At 44.9% G+C, this 15,624-nt stretch overlaps 1 protein-coding gene and 1 pseudogene across 1 annotated transcript; one reads left to right on the top strand and one right to left on the bottom strand.

Annotated features, from left to right (window-relative positions):
• Positions 1-151: 151 nt before the first annotated feature.
• On the bottom strand, positions 152-4,516 carry LOC147005058 (chromatin remodeling regulator CECR2-like; annotated as a pseudogene).
• Positions 4,517-7,569: 3,053 nt separating this feature from the next.
• On the top strand, positions 7,570-11,736 carry LOC147005057 (disks large homolog 5-like). The gene is made up of 5 exons (XM_085836146.1): positions 7,570-7,733; positions 8,718-8,877; positions 10,095-10,238; positions 10,871-11,054; positions 11,552-11,736. The coding sequence occupies exons 1-5, from the start codon at positions 7,595-7,597 to the stop codon at positions 11,726-11,728; spliced, it is 804 nt and encodes a 267-aa protein (XP_085692272.1). The 5' UTR covers positions 7,570-7,594; the 3' UTR covers positions 11,729-11,736.
• The last annotated feature ends 3,888 nt before the right edge of the window (positions 11,737-15,624 follow it).

Here is a 15,624-nt window from a genome sequence, read left to right as displayed (position 1 = left end):
CAGCTCTGAGGAAGGCTTGATTTACAGTGAAGAGGTGTAACCGGAAGACAGGACAGAGATGTACAGCATTCATTCCTCCAAATCCGCCAGGCCTGACTTATGGTCTCCACAAGCAGCCGTCCACTTCCTTAGGGCTTAGGTCCTCCCTAGACTAGCTCTGATCCAAAGGAAGTATTGGGATTTTACGAGTCAGCAACTGTTCTGGTGACTCCACAGGCGCCCAGGTCTTTTGGAATAAGGACTGTGACTGGACTGGATGCATTTGAAATCCCGTTGGTCTGTGTACTTCTTGAAATGTGCCTCTTAATCTGCTTCAAGTGCCAGTCTACTCCATCATCGAAGCCTGAAAGTGACCTAGGCCCTCTTTGTGACAGAAGTTGAGGGAACGCTCTGGAGAGAGGCCATTGGGTTGGGTGGCTACTGGGTGGGGATGTGGATGGGCAGGCACAGAGGATGGGTATGCCCTGGGGTGAAAATGACTGGCTGATCACTGAGGAGTGTATGGAGACCCTGTCTGCAGCATCACACTGTGGGGTGGGAAAGCAGATGAACCAAAAGTCATTCCTGAACTCAGAGATGGTGGTGGAGTTCCATAAAGATAGACACTGGTTGACAGTGAGTTCTGCCACTTGGGAGCTGCACCATGGTTGTCGAGATCTAGAATATTTGGGGACTCTCTGGCCTCTCCACAGATTCATCAATCTTTTCTTCTTCTGGACCAGAATTGTGTCCATCAGGAGGAACAACCTTAGCAGTCACTGCATCCATTTGAGTTGGAGGAGTTAAGGCAGAATTTAGTGTCTCACAACCTTGCAGACTAGACAGGACATTCTTCTCTGGGAAGAGGGAGCATGGAGGGTGACTCCCTGGGGGTCCACTTGGGCTTCTCTGGGAAGGGAGAGATCTCTGCCAATCAGAAAAGCCCTGTGGACATGTATAATGAGGAGTCCTCTGATAGGGGTGGTAGGAAGGCAGAGAAGAAGGCTGGTAGGTATATCTCATTCCTTGCTGAGGATGGTACCTAGGAAAGAGTCCAGGTTGGGGACCATTATCCTGGAACCCCCTGGGAGGAAAGGACTGAGGCTGTGATCCTGAGGACTTTCCTCCCATCATAGAGCCTAAGCCTTGCAAACTTGGACTCATAGAGTACTGTGTAGCTGAGTTAGAGTATTCTATGCCAGGCATGTATAAGGGAGAAAACTGGTTCACCTTGCCTGCCATCCAACCGGGATCTGTGCAAAGAGATGTAGTAGCATTCGGTCCTATGCATAGCATGGCTTCTTGCAATGTTTTACCCCTGGGGCAGATTGGCTTTTCTGGATCACTACCATCAAGGCCCTTCCCCTCTGAACTACAGGGAGATGCTTCACCAAGGACCTCATTTTCAGGTAGAATCCCCATCTCTGCCACTATGGAGAAGACTCTCAAACAGCCTTGCACAGCTGGGCTGCTGTAGCTATTGTCCAAAGGCCAGGTGTTCTTGTTCTTTGATGTGTTAGAAGTGTCTGCAGAGTCTGAAGCATCACTATTGAGTCGGAGGTCCTCTGTTTCCCTTTCTTGTGGTGAGCTTTGCCTGGTACCGCTGGCTTGCAAGGGAGGTGCAGGGTGAAGTAGTTGTTTGAGGTATACCCCCTCTGAAGAACAAATGCTTGCTGCTTTCTCTTCATGTCCAGGCAAAGGCTCTGGGTCTTCCTCAGGCTCTTGTGTTTCAGTCATCTCCTGTGTACTCCCAGGGTTGTCCAATGCATTCTAGGGCTCTGACACACATACTGATGACGAATGAGCTACCTTTGGAGAGGGACCAGTTATTGGGGAGGAGTGCGCTAGAGGGGGGTGGTAAGGCATACCTGGGGGAAAGACTCCGGAGGGGAGCTGCTTCATGGCAATCATTTCAGGGCTGTCCATCATGGATTCCCCTACTTGTGCCCCCCGGGGCATCTGGGAGGGCCCTCTGAATCCAGGACTTGGTGCTGGAGTTGGAGGTGTCTGCAAACCATGTCCATCAGACTTACAGGGTGGCTGCATATACCCTGAGGAAGGAACACCATGAGGTAGAAAGCTTGACTGTTTAGTCCACTGGTTTGGTGGGATAGGTTGTCTCATCACTCGGCCATCCATCACATGACCAATGGTATGAGGGTGGTGAGAGGGTCCTGGACCCAGGTGGGGCTTCTCAACTGGCCCCAAACATCCAGGGTTTACAGGACCATGGTTCCCATTCCAAACAGCAGGGTGTCCTCGATTTAGATACTTGTATGAATGATAAATATGACCGGGAGGAATTTCAGACCTTTCAGGAAAGTCTGGGATCGGGCTGGAGTCCCACCATGCCTAGAAGGAATAAATCCTGCCTGGAATGGAGCTGGTGGATACATGTTTCCAACTTGACTGGGACAGTTCATCTGCCCAAGCTGTAAGGATGGGACATGTGACACCATATTGGAAAGGTCTGAAGCACTGAGCAGGGATCGCCAATGGTTGCTAATTCCAACTGGAGACTGTATAGCAAAGGTTGGGTGTTGCAAGGGCTCCTCTGGGGGCACCTCTGGAATTCGAGAGGAGCCATGTAAGTTGATGGATTCTGATCCTTGAAGAGAGCCAAACATTCCTGGTGCTGCTGGCTTCATCTGGTTTAAAAGGGATGCGTGGCTAGGCACCCAACCACAATGCAGGGGGCAAGAAAAGCCTTGGCCATTTGATGTGCCGACCTCTGGAGGGAGTTGTATGGAACTGCTGCTCTGATTGTCCCCTGAGGAGGCAGCTCAGTGTGCTGCGGGCAATGATTTTCCCCCATTCTTTACTGGTGGCTGTTTCCTGCTGTACACTTCTGTGTTTCTTGAGAGAGTCCAAACATGGCTTCCACTATTTCTACCAGACTGACTCCTTCTTTTTTAGCATTTTTCATCCTCTTTGATCCAAAATTCTTCATCTGTGTCTCCATCTTCACCAGGAAAGTGTTTTGTCATGGCCCGATGGAAACACTGCTCTAAATTGTCAGACATCTTGGTATATTCATTACTGTTACCATTGTATTTTCGGCAATTTTTTAACATGGTCTTCGTGACATTTACAAATTGCTCCTTGGTAAACTATGAACCTCCATTTAATTTCTTCTCCATGTTTGAAATATCCATGGGGGTCTTAATAATCTGGTAATAGTTGGGGGCATAAGATTATTCCACAGGTTCCAAGAAGGGCCAGGAATCCTTGTGAGCCTTCGCCACATCTAGAACTTTTACATGGCTGTGAAATCATCATCCAATTCAAAGAGGTCCTTGGTCTTCTTCCATTCCCTCATAGGAGAATTCAGATCCAAATGGGAAAGTTCTGGGGGTAGCTCCTTGCCTTTAGCCAATAGCCATGCTCATTCTTCCCTGAGCTTTCTCCTCTTAGCCCAGACTTCCACTGCCTTGACCTTTTTCCTCCTTTTCCTGCATTCTCTCCTCCTTTAACATCTGATCTTGCTCCTTCTTCTGCACTGCAAGAAAGATCGGTCGTTCCTCCTCCTCCCACCTGTGCTTCTGTTTTTCTATCTTGGTGAGCATGGGAGTTTCCTCTAGCTTGATGAATTGGATGGGCAGGTGGACAGATATAAACCTGTGTTGCAGCTCTGGCTTTGTGCCCTGTGGACGATTTCCCTTGTGAGCAATCATGTTGCAGATTTCAGGCAGGAAGTCCTGCTAAGGAGCTTGTAGAGTTGCTGCTCTTGGAGAGAGGTCGGCTCTCAGGAAGCTCTCAGTAACCTGTCTCCATTCTTCTGTTAGACACAGGATCCACCAAGTACCTTGGCCTGCCCCTCCGGATCCATTTCTTTTGTGTAGGTCAGATGTCAAGGAGTTTTCTTCCTGCTTTTCACTGGATATAATCTAATCCTGTAGTTTTTTTTCGTTTTGCAGGCCTTCCTCTTCTTTTGTCTGATTTTCCAGGAACATTTGAGACTTTTTTTTTTTTTTTTTTTGCCTTTCACTTTCCCTGCTCAAGGAGAGTTCTCCATTGGACCTTCCATGTACTAAGTCTTCTTTGTACATTTGTGTCCCATAGAAGTACCAGTACAGTGCACCTGAATTGTCTTCACCTAGAGGTTCAACTCGGAGACTGTCTGCATCCAGACCCTTGAGAAGATCAAAGACATCATCTGCAACAAGCGGGTAATCACAGAGGAGATGCAGGATCTCTACTCATGTACGCAGAGGAAGGTTTGAAAACTGGGATCTCTCAGAGGATTGGTCTTTCCTTCTTCAAGCTCACAACCTTAGTTAACAATATCTTCCAAGTAGCTGTGGAATGTCTGAGACGTGATACCTCTTCGCTAATAGCAGCCTTGAAGCAGGCAGGCAATCAGATCACTGATAAATACCAAGTCATCTCTGTGAAGAGCTGCCTCTAACTCCTCGATCTCGAAGATGAGCAGGCATAACGCCTTGTGAAAGAACAAGCAGAATTGTGCGATGGCTGGGACTTCCCACCAGGAGCAGAGCATGCCCATCATGGCCATGCAGCCTTCCTCTGGGCACATCTCCCTGCTGTGATTACTCACTCACTCTTGCTTGCTTCAATCTTGCTTGCTAGCTCCAACTCTGGCCATGGGGCAGCGCCTCTCACTCAGCAAATGGCAGCTCCCTCAGCTTAGCAAGAGCTCAAGCAGAGGCGGGCCAGGACAGGGGTAGTGCACTGGGGGAGTAGCTTGCAAACTCGCTCAAGCAGCCGCATGCTTGCCCCCTCCCTCAATGGCTGTCCCAACATCTGACTTAGTTATGGTTTTACTGCTGGGAACAGACACTATGACTAGGGCAAGACTTATAAAAACATTTCATTGGGGCGGGCTTACACGTTCAGAGGCTCAGTCAATTATCATCAAGCATGACAGCATTCACACAGGCATGGCAAGAGCAGAGCTGAGAGTTCCACATCTTCACCCAAAGGCTGCTAGTAAAAGACCCATTTCCAGGCACCTAGGATGAGAGTATTAAGCCCACACACACAGTGACATGCCTACTGCAAACAGGTCACACCTATTCCAACAATGCTACCCATCCAAATGGTGCCACTCTCTGGTACAAGAGTATACAAACCATCACTACTTGGAAGCATATTACAGCAACAGCATGAAATAGACTGACGGCTGCCTTGTAACAAATTTCCTACAGATATGGTAAGGGGGCACACCTTACCAGTGAGAACTTTGTATCATTAGGAAAGATGTCTGCATGATGTTAGCATGTTTATACAAGGTCCATGGCCTCAACAGGAGCACTTTCAAGGAGGACAGAGAATGTGTGTTTTACTTGAAATAAAGGGCTTCAGCACTGTTGCTCAGACTGGTCGGTGCCGATTTCACCTCACTCTATCCATGCAGAGGAACCCAAGTTGTCCTCCCACCTTCCTTTTGAGCAAGGTATAGGCACAAAAAGACCAGGACGCAGAGCTGGTGTCCAATTCCTCAGTTATGCTCAATTTTTAACTAATGATTAAACAAATACAGTGTGGTCACTTATTATTGATAGTCTTCACATCTTACTGAGGGCACCAATTGCTTGACTACAACCAACTCTCTAAAAAGTCTGCGCCCTGGGACATATATCAAGATCAATCTGGCATGGAGGTGCATGCACACTTTCCTGTACTGAACATAGAAAGGTGGAGGTAGAAGTTTGATGTATGGTAAATTGGCCACCAAGTTCACATTGTGTTCCTGGATTTCATCTCAGGACAAGGATGTGGAGAGTCTCTGATGGCTTCTGTCTAGCCCCTTGAAAGATTCTCTGAGCTTTGGCCTCAGCACTTAATACTTCCTGCTGGGTCAGCAACACTAAAGGAAGCTAAGATTGTCATCAGCACCGTATCACGCTACCAGCAGTGGATATTAATCAGTTGTTCAGATGATGATACTCACTTTCATTTTTTCCTAATGTGGGCTAAGGGAAACAGAGAACATAGTCCTTAGAATGGAAAGATCATTCTCACTTCTCCATCTTCCCAGAAAGAAAGACTGGAAGGGAGAGAATGGTAAGTTCTTTATAATAGAAAAGACTTGGTAAGTGAGGCCTTTGATGTAGCGTGTGATTCAGTGTTGTTTTCTGAAACAGGGTCTCAAATACCCCATGTGGACCAAGTTAACCTTGAGCTCAGACAATTCTGCTTCCACTTTCCTATATTTGAGCTTCCAAGTGGGGCCTCCAAGTACTGTGGAAACATAACTAGTCATTGTGAGAGACCTGGATAATCTAATGCTAAGGCATGTACAGCACAGTATAGCAAAAGTCATTGATTTCTATGTCTGCCCCCTATTTCAGATAGTTGCTGTCATATGACAGCCAATCATCAACAGAGAAAACAACTTGACTCAGCAAAGTCATGGTGTCCACATTCTGTTGTGTTCTGTATGAGGTTTGTTAATCTTACAATGGTACATAAACCATTCCATGGGACCCCTCAAATTAAGGGTCAATATGCAGTTATATCTAAAATGGCCTGATCCGAACAGAGCACTGGATACTTCCCTAACTTTGAATGAACTAATTTTGTTTTTTCATTTGTTTTTGTTTGTTTGGTTGGTTTGGTTTTTGGGTTTTTGTTTTCTGTCTTTATAAGTTAACAAAGATAGATTTTTTTGAGCTATGGCTCCGGCACAAATCCTGAGCAATGGTTCTGATCAATCAACTTTAGGGTCTGCATTTAATGAATCATTCATGTTTGACGGAAATTGGGTTTTGTGTGGTTTGTGGGGCCAAACATGAACCCAAATACAAGATGCTAGGACCTTGCCCAGTCAACGAACCTATGTCTATAGTATTACCCTATACTTTCTGCCTGCACATCTGCACCTCTGTTGAATATATTATTTATTTCATACAGAAACTCATGGTCTAGCACACAGAGGGCTATAAGCAATACTGATCGGTGAGATTGGTGCAATGAGAAAAGCCCCCACACAATCTGATGGTCACACATTGGTGGCTCCATATTTCAGTTTCCTTTGCCAAAAGATCTCTAGAATGTTGTCAGAAGCATGATGACTGCATGTCTCCCTCCTAAGGGATCTTGAGGCAAATTTCAAATGCTAAACACAAGGCTTCATGAGTGTGGTCCCTAACACACACCCACACTGCAACCAGCCCTGAAGGCTCAGCATGGATGAGATTTCATGCACCTGTATATGATTAGACAGGAGTAGATTTTGGCTGCATATTCAAACTGGTATGATTTCTCACTAAGTTTTAATGGCTCCTATTGCTGATTGAGGAAAATTTAAGGTAGGATGAGATATTTCTGAGAAGGGTTTGGAAAGGAAACACAGAGTTAGATACATAGGAATTACTTAGGTGTGGCCAATCAAGCCTAGAGCAAACCCTGGCTTTGGAAGGAGGATGTGCTCAATGGCTATGCCCCAGGAAAGAGCAGCTCAGCTTCCTGTCAGTACAGGGAGAACATTAGCAGGGAACCAAAGGCTTTATGTAGTCCATGACATCAGCAGTCCCTTCTTGGACATTCTATTGTCTCCTGGAGAGTTCTAAGCAACCTCTGTGATGTCACCAGTGTTGTAGTTACAACAAGCTGACTGAGATTTCTCAGTCAGAGACTGGACATTGCAGTGATGGCCCTGCTTGCCCGACTTGGTAGACTTTTTCAGAGAACCAATGTGGATGGGAGAGAGACCAGAGAGGGGAGGAAGGATGCTGGCCTTCCATCTGAGAGTAATGAAGGACGAAGGAGGTGGACTTGGCGAATGAGCAGTAAGTCCTGAAAGGGAAGTGGATGTTGAGCTTCCTGGTAGGGGTGGCCTGAGCTGGCCTTTCTAGTAATGTGGAACTGGAGACTCTGGGTAGCAAAAAAACTTCCATGGTTATCACAATTCTTGAATCATCAAGGATTTCAGAACAGTACTTTTCCATCCCCTAAGGCAGGAGTTGGCAAGGTCAAAGCTGTTAGGCTATGAACTTCAAGTCTTGACTTGCACTGGGTATTGTGGGTGTTACTTAGGGACAGAATGAGACCATCAGGAGTGACAGCAGGTCTAAGCTATGCCAGTTTGAGGGAGGGAATACCTGCACTTCAGTCCAAGGCTTCTTTTAGCTCCTGTAGTTATCTGACATTAGTCACAGGGAGAGAATGGTGCTCCAGACCATGATGTCATGTTCTCAGAACTACTCTGACCTCCTGTTTGTGACAGTTCCTACCTTACCTTTCTTTATCACCAATTGTGGGTGGCAGCCATTTCTATACTGTAAACAAAGAACAAGCAGTTGATAGACCCAGAGGGGGATTCTATTTTTATTTCTGGGATGTTTTGTGTTTCAGGGGGGAAGTTGATCATTGTGATGAACATATTCTCCCCCTGCCTGACTTATTAAGCCAATTCCTTGGCTTAGAGTAACAGGTTGGATATCTGAGCATCTCCAAGATCTCAAATACTTTTAATAGTGAATTTGTAGTCTGACTTGTGAAAGCACAGGGCTCTGAAGCCAAGTTGTTCCCTGAAGAAGACATCTCTCTGGTCCTCATAAGCACGTTTAAGGGGGAATGAGGATACATCTGGCTACTTACATCACCTGATCTCTCTAGAGTGATGGTAGAACTGAGATCCACTCAGAAGAAATCTCATGCTGGGACCAATCTCTTGGTGGTGTCACTGGGTTACAGGCCTTTTTCCTTCTCTTTGGTAAGTCCACACTCTTTGCATTCTCACATCAAATATTCTCATATTCATCTACCTACAGTGGCTCACAGACAGACATCATCCCCTATACCTGTCATGAGCAAGGAGCAGTTTGAGAAGGAAGAGAACGAGCTGATCAAAGAGATCCAGCTCACTACCCAGGAGACAAATGAGCTGAGAGATCGCCTGATCTATGTGACCGAGGGATCCATGAACAAGAGGTATACGTTGCTCCATACCTGTGGTGTCATTCCGGGGTCTGCAATGCCTCCTTCATCTTATGCTTTTAAAGGGGTGGGTTCTGGGAAGCTATACCACCAGAACATAATTGGGCCTCACTTCATGCCCCTAAATACTTAGAGGAGTGGCCACACCTGAAGTTTTGTCAGGAGCGAGAAGGGAAATAGACTCTTCTGCTCCCTCCACTTGAAAAGAGGAACTTGGAGTCTGAGTGAAGAACTCAGGGATAGAGGCAGTGATGATTTCCTAGGGTTCATTTGGAAAGCCTTTGACAGGAGGTTGCTAGGTGATGGGAGTTTGTAGTTGTGTTTTTACTTGTTTCGAAGGTGACTGAGTGTTGGAACTTCCAGGTAGCAGCTGGAGGGGCCTGGTCCCACATGGTTCTTCTCAGTGCTTGATTAGAATGCCTGAAGTTCATGCCTGTTCCTCTTTGTCTGTGTGCCTTATACTCTGAGGCAGTAATGTTGCATGCATTACTCTACCTCTCATTGTGTTCCCTTTGTCTCTGTCTCTCTTTCTCTTTCATTCACTCACTCTTTGTTTCTCCATCCTGTGTATAGGTCTAAGTCTGTGAGTCTATGTGCATGCACAGGTACAGACCTGTGAATATGTTTTGTATGTTTTTATTTCTCTCCACAATTTGGAATCTAGGGGTAGGTGTTTTGGCCTGAGGATTTACTTACCTAAGAGTATCCAGGTGAGGTGGGTCCTGAGGCCTGGTAGTCCCCACTTTAAATAGCATTGCACTTTGACTATGTTGTCACATGTGTTAGTACTTTTGTATTTTGGGGGCAGATTATAAATCTGTGGTGATGTCTGGACTCATCTCCAGAATTATATATAATAACTGTCTCTACAGTATTAGGTATCCAGGATTTAGAATCCCTTTTATGGAAACAGGGGAAACACCATCACAGCTGTTTGGTGGGTAAAGACCTGTAGCCTAGACCCCTGAGAACATAACTGCTTAGTCTGCCCTTCAGACCTACTGAGTAACGCAGGGAGCCAGGGCACCCTCAATCTAGATGCCTAGCTTCTGGTGTTCAGGGGCCAGGATAGCCAGTTTCCCAAGGTTAAGAAAATCCCAGCATTTAGAATGCAGTGTGTGGTTTCCATGGCTGCAGTAGTCCAGGACCCAGCCTGAGTTCATGTGTTACTAAAAGCCTAAGTTTATGGAGTTCTGTCTTCCTGGGGCCAGGCCCTACCACAGGCCAAATGGACACTATAAAGAACTGAAATTAAAGGAGAAGGAGATCATGACATTCCTACACAAATTAGAGAACAAGAACATGGAGGACCGAGAGAACAAGCAGGAGCTCATGAAGGAGATAAATTTCTATCGGTAAGTACTTGTCTGGGAGGCCAACACTTGTGAAATGGCCATTTCTGCCTTCCTTTGTTTCTGGTCGGGAGACTGCAGGTCTGGTTCTATACTTTATGCTTTTTAGGCATCAGTGTCCCTTGGATTTTTGGACTCAGTTTTCCTAGGTCTCTAGGAGACTGTTACCACTGCCAGTGTTCTCCAGGCATCCTCAGGAGCCTCTAAACAGACAAGTGATTCAGATCATCAGAAGGTTATTATGTTGTACTGGGCCTGTGGGGCTCAGGCAGGGTTTTACAGAGCTAAGTGAGGTGTAATATGAGGATAGAGTGCCCTCCCTTTGGTTCTAATGACTACCCTGATTGTAGTTGCACCCTACTAATTGGTATTGTTCCAATGCATGGGCTGTCATGAGTAGATGGAGATCCCTGTTTCTTTTGGAAAAACATGGACCCTTTTGGTGTTTGGACTGCAGCACAAATTTCTTCTTCCATGAAATGGCTATTTGCTGTTTGTACAGCTGTCATGGATGTATTCTGGTGGATTGTATTAGGTCTTCACAGGAATCAGGGTACATGTCAGGTTAATGGGACCTGTAAGTAGAAATGGGAAGAGGAGGCTGCAGGAACTTACCATGCAGAGTGTGTTTCCAGTAACCTGCACAGCCGGCTCCTGCTGGAGAAGAATCTTATAAAGAAGAATTTGGCAATATTGCAGCAGGAGAAGAAGGAAGTACTGGCTGATTGGGCCGTCATTCGTCAATGTTTGATGGAGTTGAACCTGAGTGGTACAGAAGAACAGGAGAAGACCAACAACCTGGAGACTAAAGAACATCAGGTAGGGACAAACAATTCGGCCAGGCTATGACTATCTGATAATTGGCACAATAGAATCTATCTTTGCTTCCTCCCACCAACTTTCTAATCCATACTTCCAAGCAGCCGCCCTCCTCATGGAATGTAGCTGTTCTTTGCTCTTTTTTCACTCAAGTATTCTGGGAAGTTAGCCTCTTGTGAGACTCTGAATTAGCCTCTTTGGAGGCACTATTATCACTGGCAAGTGAACCTTTCAACTCTGCTTTAGTCTTCTGTCCACTCAGGGTGACAGGTGAATAACATGTCACATTCTTGCATGCATGTCTTCAGATAGGTGGAATGCTATGTGGAGGTTTGAGTGAATTCTGGGTCCTATCTGCAGATTTCACATCAGTAATTTCAGTTAGCATATTAATGTTGACTGTCCAGTAAAGATGAGGTAGTGGGAGATAAAGGTCTGACAGCTGACATGCCTTTCCCCACCATTCCTGTGTCTTAGTAACTGCCTTCCTTTCCCAGGTCTCAGAAACTGCTAGAGAGCTGGGATTGGCCACAGCTAAAGAAGAGACCATCTTGCAAAATGTGTTGTCATGCCAGGAGGCCCCTGCTGACCCTGATCTCCAGCATCCAGAATCTTCCTCAGATGAATCTTCCTCAGATGAATCTCTTTATATCACATGTCCTGAGTGGGAATAGGCCCTAACTAGGAAGCCATGGCTGATTCAGGGTGTTATTCCCTTTTCTCTTCAGACAACGCCTCTTGGCAGAGAAAGGAGGTGACTGCACTGCTAACAAATGTCCAAGAGGAGTAACAGGCTATAGGTCTGTGCTGCTAAAAGTGCAGAAAAAAGATGAACAATAATTTTTTTTATAGTTTTGTTTGATGATTTCATTTTTTGTTCTTAGAGTTGTTGCTATGTTATTTAGAAGTTATATGTTCTTGTTCTTGTATTTCATTGTTTATTTTTGCCTTTATCTCTATATTAATTGAAATTGTAAAACCTATTCTTTAAAAATTCTATTTCTTATGCAAAAAATGGATTTGCAAGTCGTGACTTTTGAGACCATCTTCCTTATTCAGGTTTTCTATCCCCTGCTGTAGACCTAGAACTCACATCCAGAGATGGATCTTTGTAAGTTCCAGACAGCCAGGGCTATATAGTAAAGTCATAGCCACCTAGGGGTATACAAGGTGATGAACTTTTGTGTATCAATAATTTTATTTACCCCATGGACACACACTTGGTGATGTAATCACTGCCATACTGCATCCATGGTGACATGAATTCTCATACTCCTAACATATAGCACTCTGTCACACACATTCATTCCTGATCCTGTGAACCAGATACTGAGGAATAAACAATCATTGTTCTAGAGCTGCTGAGGATATAAACACATTCAGAAAGGAATACAAAATAAATCAGGAAGGCCAGAGCCATATGCCTCAGTTTACTTGCAACAGAGCATCAGTGATAGAGGCGAACAATAGCTTCCCTTTGGTTCTGGCCTGAAAAGGTCAGAGCCATTAACTGGGAGAAAGTTCAGGGGTCGTCCCTCCTGAAAGGGAGGGATGTCTAAACATGGCTTTCTGTGAGCCAGAGTTTTTCCTTGTTTCTAGTCAAGAGTTAATATTTACCGGGAGAGGAAAATATCCTTGGGTCTGCAGATAACAGTTTCTTCTTGTGAAGTTTGTTCTCTTTCTGAGGAAATGACTCCAAAAATGATAATATTGTCTGCCCGGTGCAACTATGTAAAAATGTTATTGTTTGGGCCTAATTGGCAAAGTCATAACCCGTGTTTTTAAGCTGTAGAAATCAGTAAAGCTTTGCTTCTTGCCACCAGAGCAGTAGTCTGTCTGTTTCTTTAAGGCATTCGCGAAGCTCATCTTCGTCAAGTGATAACCACACAGCAGACATAATGACCTTCCATTTCTTGCTGGGAAATAGCTTTTAATAGATGCTGTTGTCCTTGACCATAAACTTGCTTTGTTTTGCTGTTGCTGATTAGACTTATGTTGAACATTTATGTGAATGGGTGTTTTTCCTACTGAATATAATACTGTATGTGGCTCCTCCTGAGGGACATTTCCCTCAGAGCATAGATGGAATCACAACCATTCCTGGAGATGATTGTTAGGTACCATGTGGGTCTTCTAGTGAGTAGCAGATGCTCTAACCTGTGAGGCATCCCCACACTTCCTGCCGTTGGCTTTTGCCCTTCCAGTGAATATGCTGTATTAGATGAACAGGTTCAAATCCACTTGAGTGGAGAATCTCAGAAGATCTGTAGGTACAGTGCCTGACCTGCCCACACTCAGTGTCCTAGACTGCCAGGCATGTATACACGGCTCTGATATTACCACTGCTATTTCTGTGTTCAGAGCCTTTTAAGTGAACAAAAAGGGGTGGAAGGAATATTGCTGTTTGTGTGCTCTGCTCCCTCAAGAGTCCCTAAAAACAGGTGCAGTCAGGTGAAATCTTAATTGATCAGATAAGGCTAGAGGCTCTTATTGGGCAGGGGGAAGAAAGGCAGAGCTGAGATTTTTAGAGAGGGGAAGTGAGATGGAGAAGAGAGAGAGAATGAAGGACAAAATAAGGAGGAATAGGAAGATGGTGCTGGACTACGGGGCTCTAGGGGCCATAAGTAACTGGGGATTTCATAAATGGGAAATAGAGTAATGTAGGTACATTTTCCTGATCTAAGTGTGCAGGTTGTATTTGTATGTGTTGAGTTTTGCATTGTTTACATGGGCATTTTGTGGTTGTAGATTTCCCCTAATAAATTTGTCTGGCATATTACAAGGGTTTTGTGTTATTATCTTAAGAGGTAAAGGGGAAGTGTGAGTGGCAACCAGCTCATTGGAGGCTAGCCACAGGTCTTGGATGGCATTGGAAGTATGAACAGCCTGGCAGCAGCTAAACATGGGAAACAGGGCAATAGTGCTACATGGGGCTGGCCACTCAAGGTTAATGAGATCGTCTTTCCTGTCCCTAACCACTTTAGCATGGATTGGGTTTTGTTTTTATGTTTTGCTGTTTTTCTTTTTTGTTTTTTTGTTTATTTTTTTGCTATAAGCTACAATAATGTATTTCTTTTTGTTCTAAGCATAGTAGCAAACTGTTCAACTTGAAAAAAAAAAAAAAAAAAAAAGATCCCTCATGACCTGTTTTTTTGCCTGTGATCCAAGCCCTCCCCAAACTGTATAAAATCCCTGTGTGATAAGTTTGTTGCAAAGTGGGAGTCTTAACACAAGAACAGGGTAGGTGGTGAAGTGAAGGGTGTAATGTGTAGGCAGCCGCACGTCCAAAAGATGCCCTGGACCTCCAGTACACCAGTGCCTTAAACAAAGCCATTGCACAGGTTCCAGCCCGAATCTGGCACCAAACCCTCTGAGAGGGTGTTACACATCAAAGGGTCCGACATACTGACAAATCCCAGGAGGACACATAGCTCTCCACAGTGCTGGGGTGGATATAGGCGGTCCTCCAGGGGTTTCCCTGAGTTCCCCAGTAGCATGGAGGTGTTCCTGAAATAAAGAAAGCTGTTGAGAAGAATCTGACCTTGTTGCATATTTTCTTGCTGGACAAGGTGAGCACAACAGTAATGGGGAAATCTGGAAGAGTATTGGGTGGCCTAGGGCAAGCCAGCTGCTGTAAGCACTCAGCATACACACCTATTATCCCCTGCTGTGTCTACTCTTATCCATATTTGTACATGTAAGAGACTTTTCTGTCAGCTTCTGTAATTTGTACATAGTTATTTAATTTGGGTTATAAAAAAGTTTACTGTAAGAATGGCATATTGAAACATGCTTCCCTGCACCCAAATTCAGAATAGCTACAGTCACAATCCTGTAGAATACATACTCCTCTTGCAAACAAAACAGGTTCAGAAACCAAAAATATTAACAATAAATAACAAAAAAAAACCCATCCACACAGATCAATTTTAAGAGTTCAGATGTCATAGGATCTATTTTCTTCTTTACATGGAATTTTAACTCCAGAAAGGAAGGCAACATAAAGTGAATTACCATGCTGTATGGCCTACTGTGCAAGGAGAAGTGACTTGGGCATTTCCAGTACTGTATATAAAGAAGGTATTCATAACAAACCTGCCTGTCACAGTTGGGATTTGCTACACATCTCATAAAAGTCTCTTCTTGGTCAAATCCCCCTAAGTTCTCCCTGATTTAATCCTAAGAAAAGCCTTGAGCTGCAGTGCAATGGACAAAGATTCAACCCAAGACAGCCACCACCATGCAAGTGACTAGTAGAGGCTATCCTACCTATGCATGCTTTGGACCTAAGTAGCCAAAAGTGGCTTTCCCTGTTTCTCCACAGGAGCTAGCTAAGCAACTGTGAATCTCAACCAGCTACAGCAGTCTCCAGGCCCAGTCCCCTGCACTCCTAAACTTGGACCTGACTGAAAGAAAAGATGGGAAAAATCTAATAATAATTCCTTCGTTTACTTCTATTGCTGCTAACATAATCGTTATTGTTGTTATTCCCAGGGAAGGCCCTGGGTCTACACTGTAATAAGCAATAATATTGATCTCTTTTCAATAGCTAGGCAGCTGTCAAAGCATC

Source organism: Mus caroli, unplaced genomic scaffold (assembly GCF_978045245.1).
Source record: "Mus caroli unplaced genomic scaffold, Mus_caroli_1 scaffold_4, whole genome shotgun sequence".
In the NCBI taxonomy this organism is placed as follows: Eukaryota; Metazoa; Chordata; class Mammalia; order Rodentia; family Muridae; genus Mus; species Mus caroli.
Note: the sequence above shows the minus strand (reverse complement) of the source record. Positions and strands in the feature narration are given on the sequence as shown.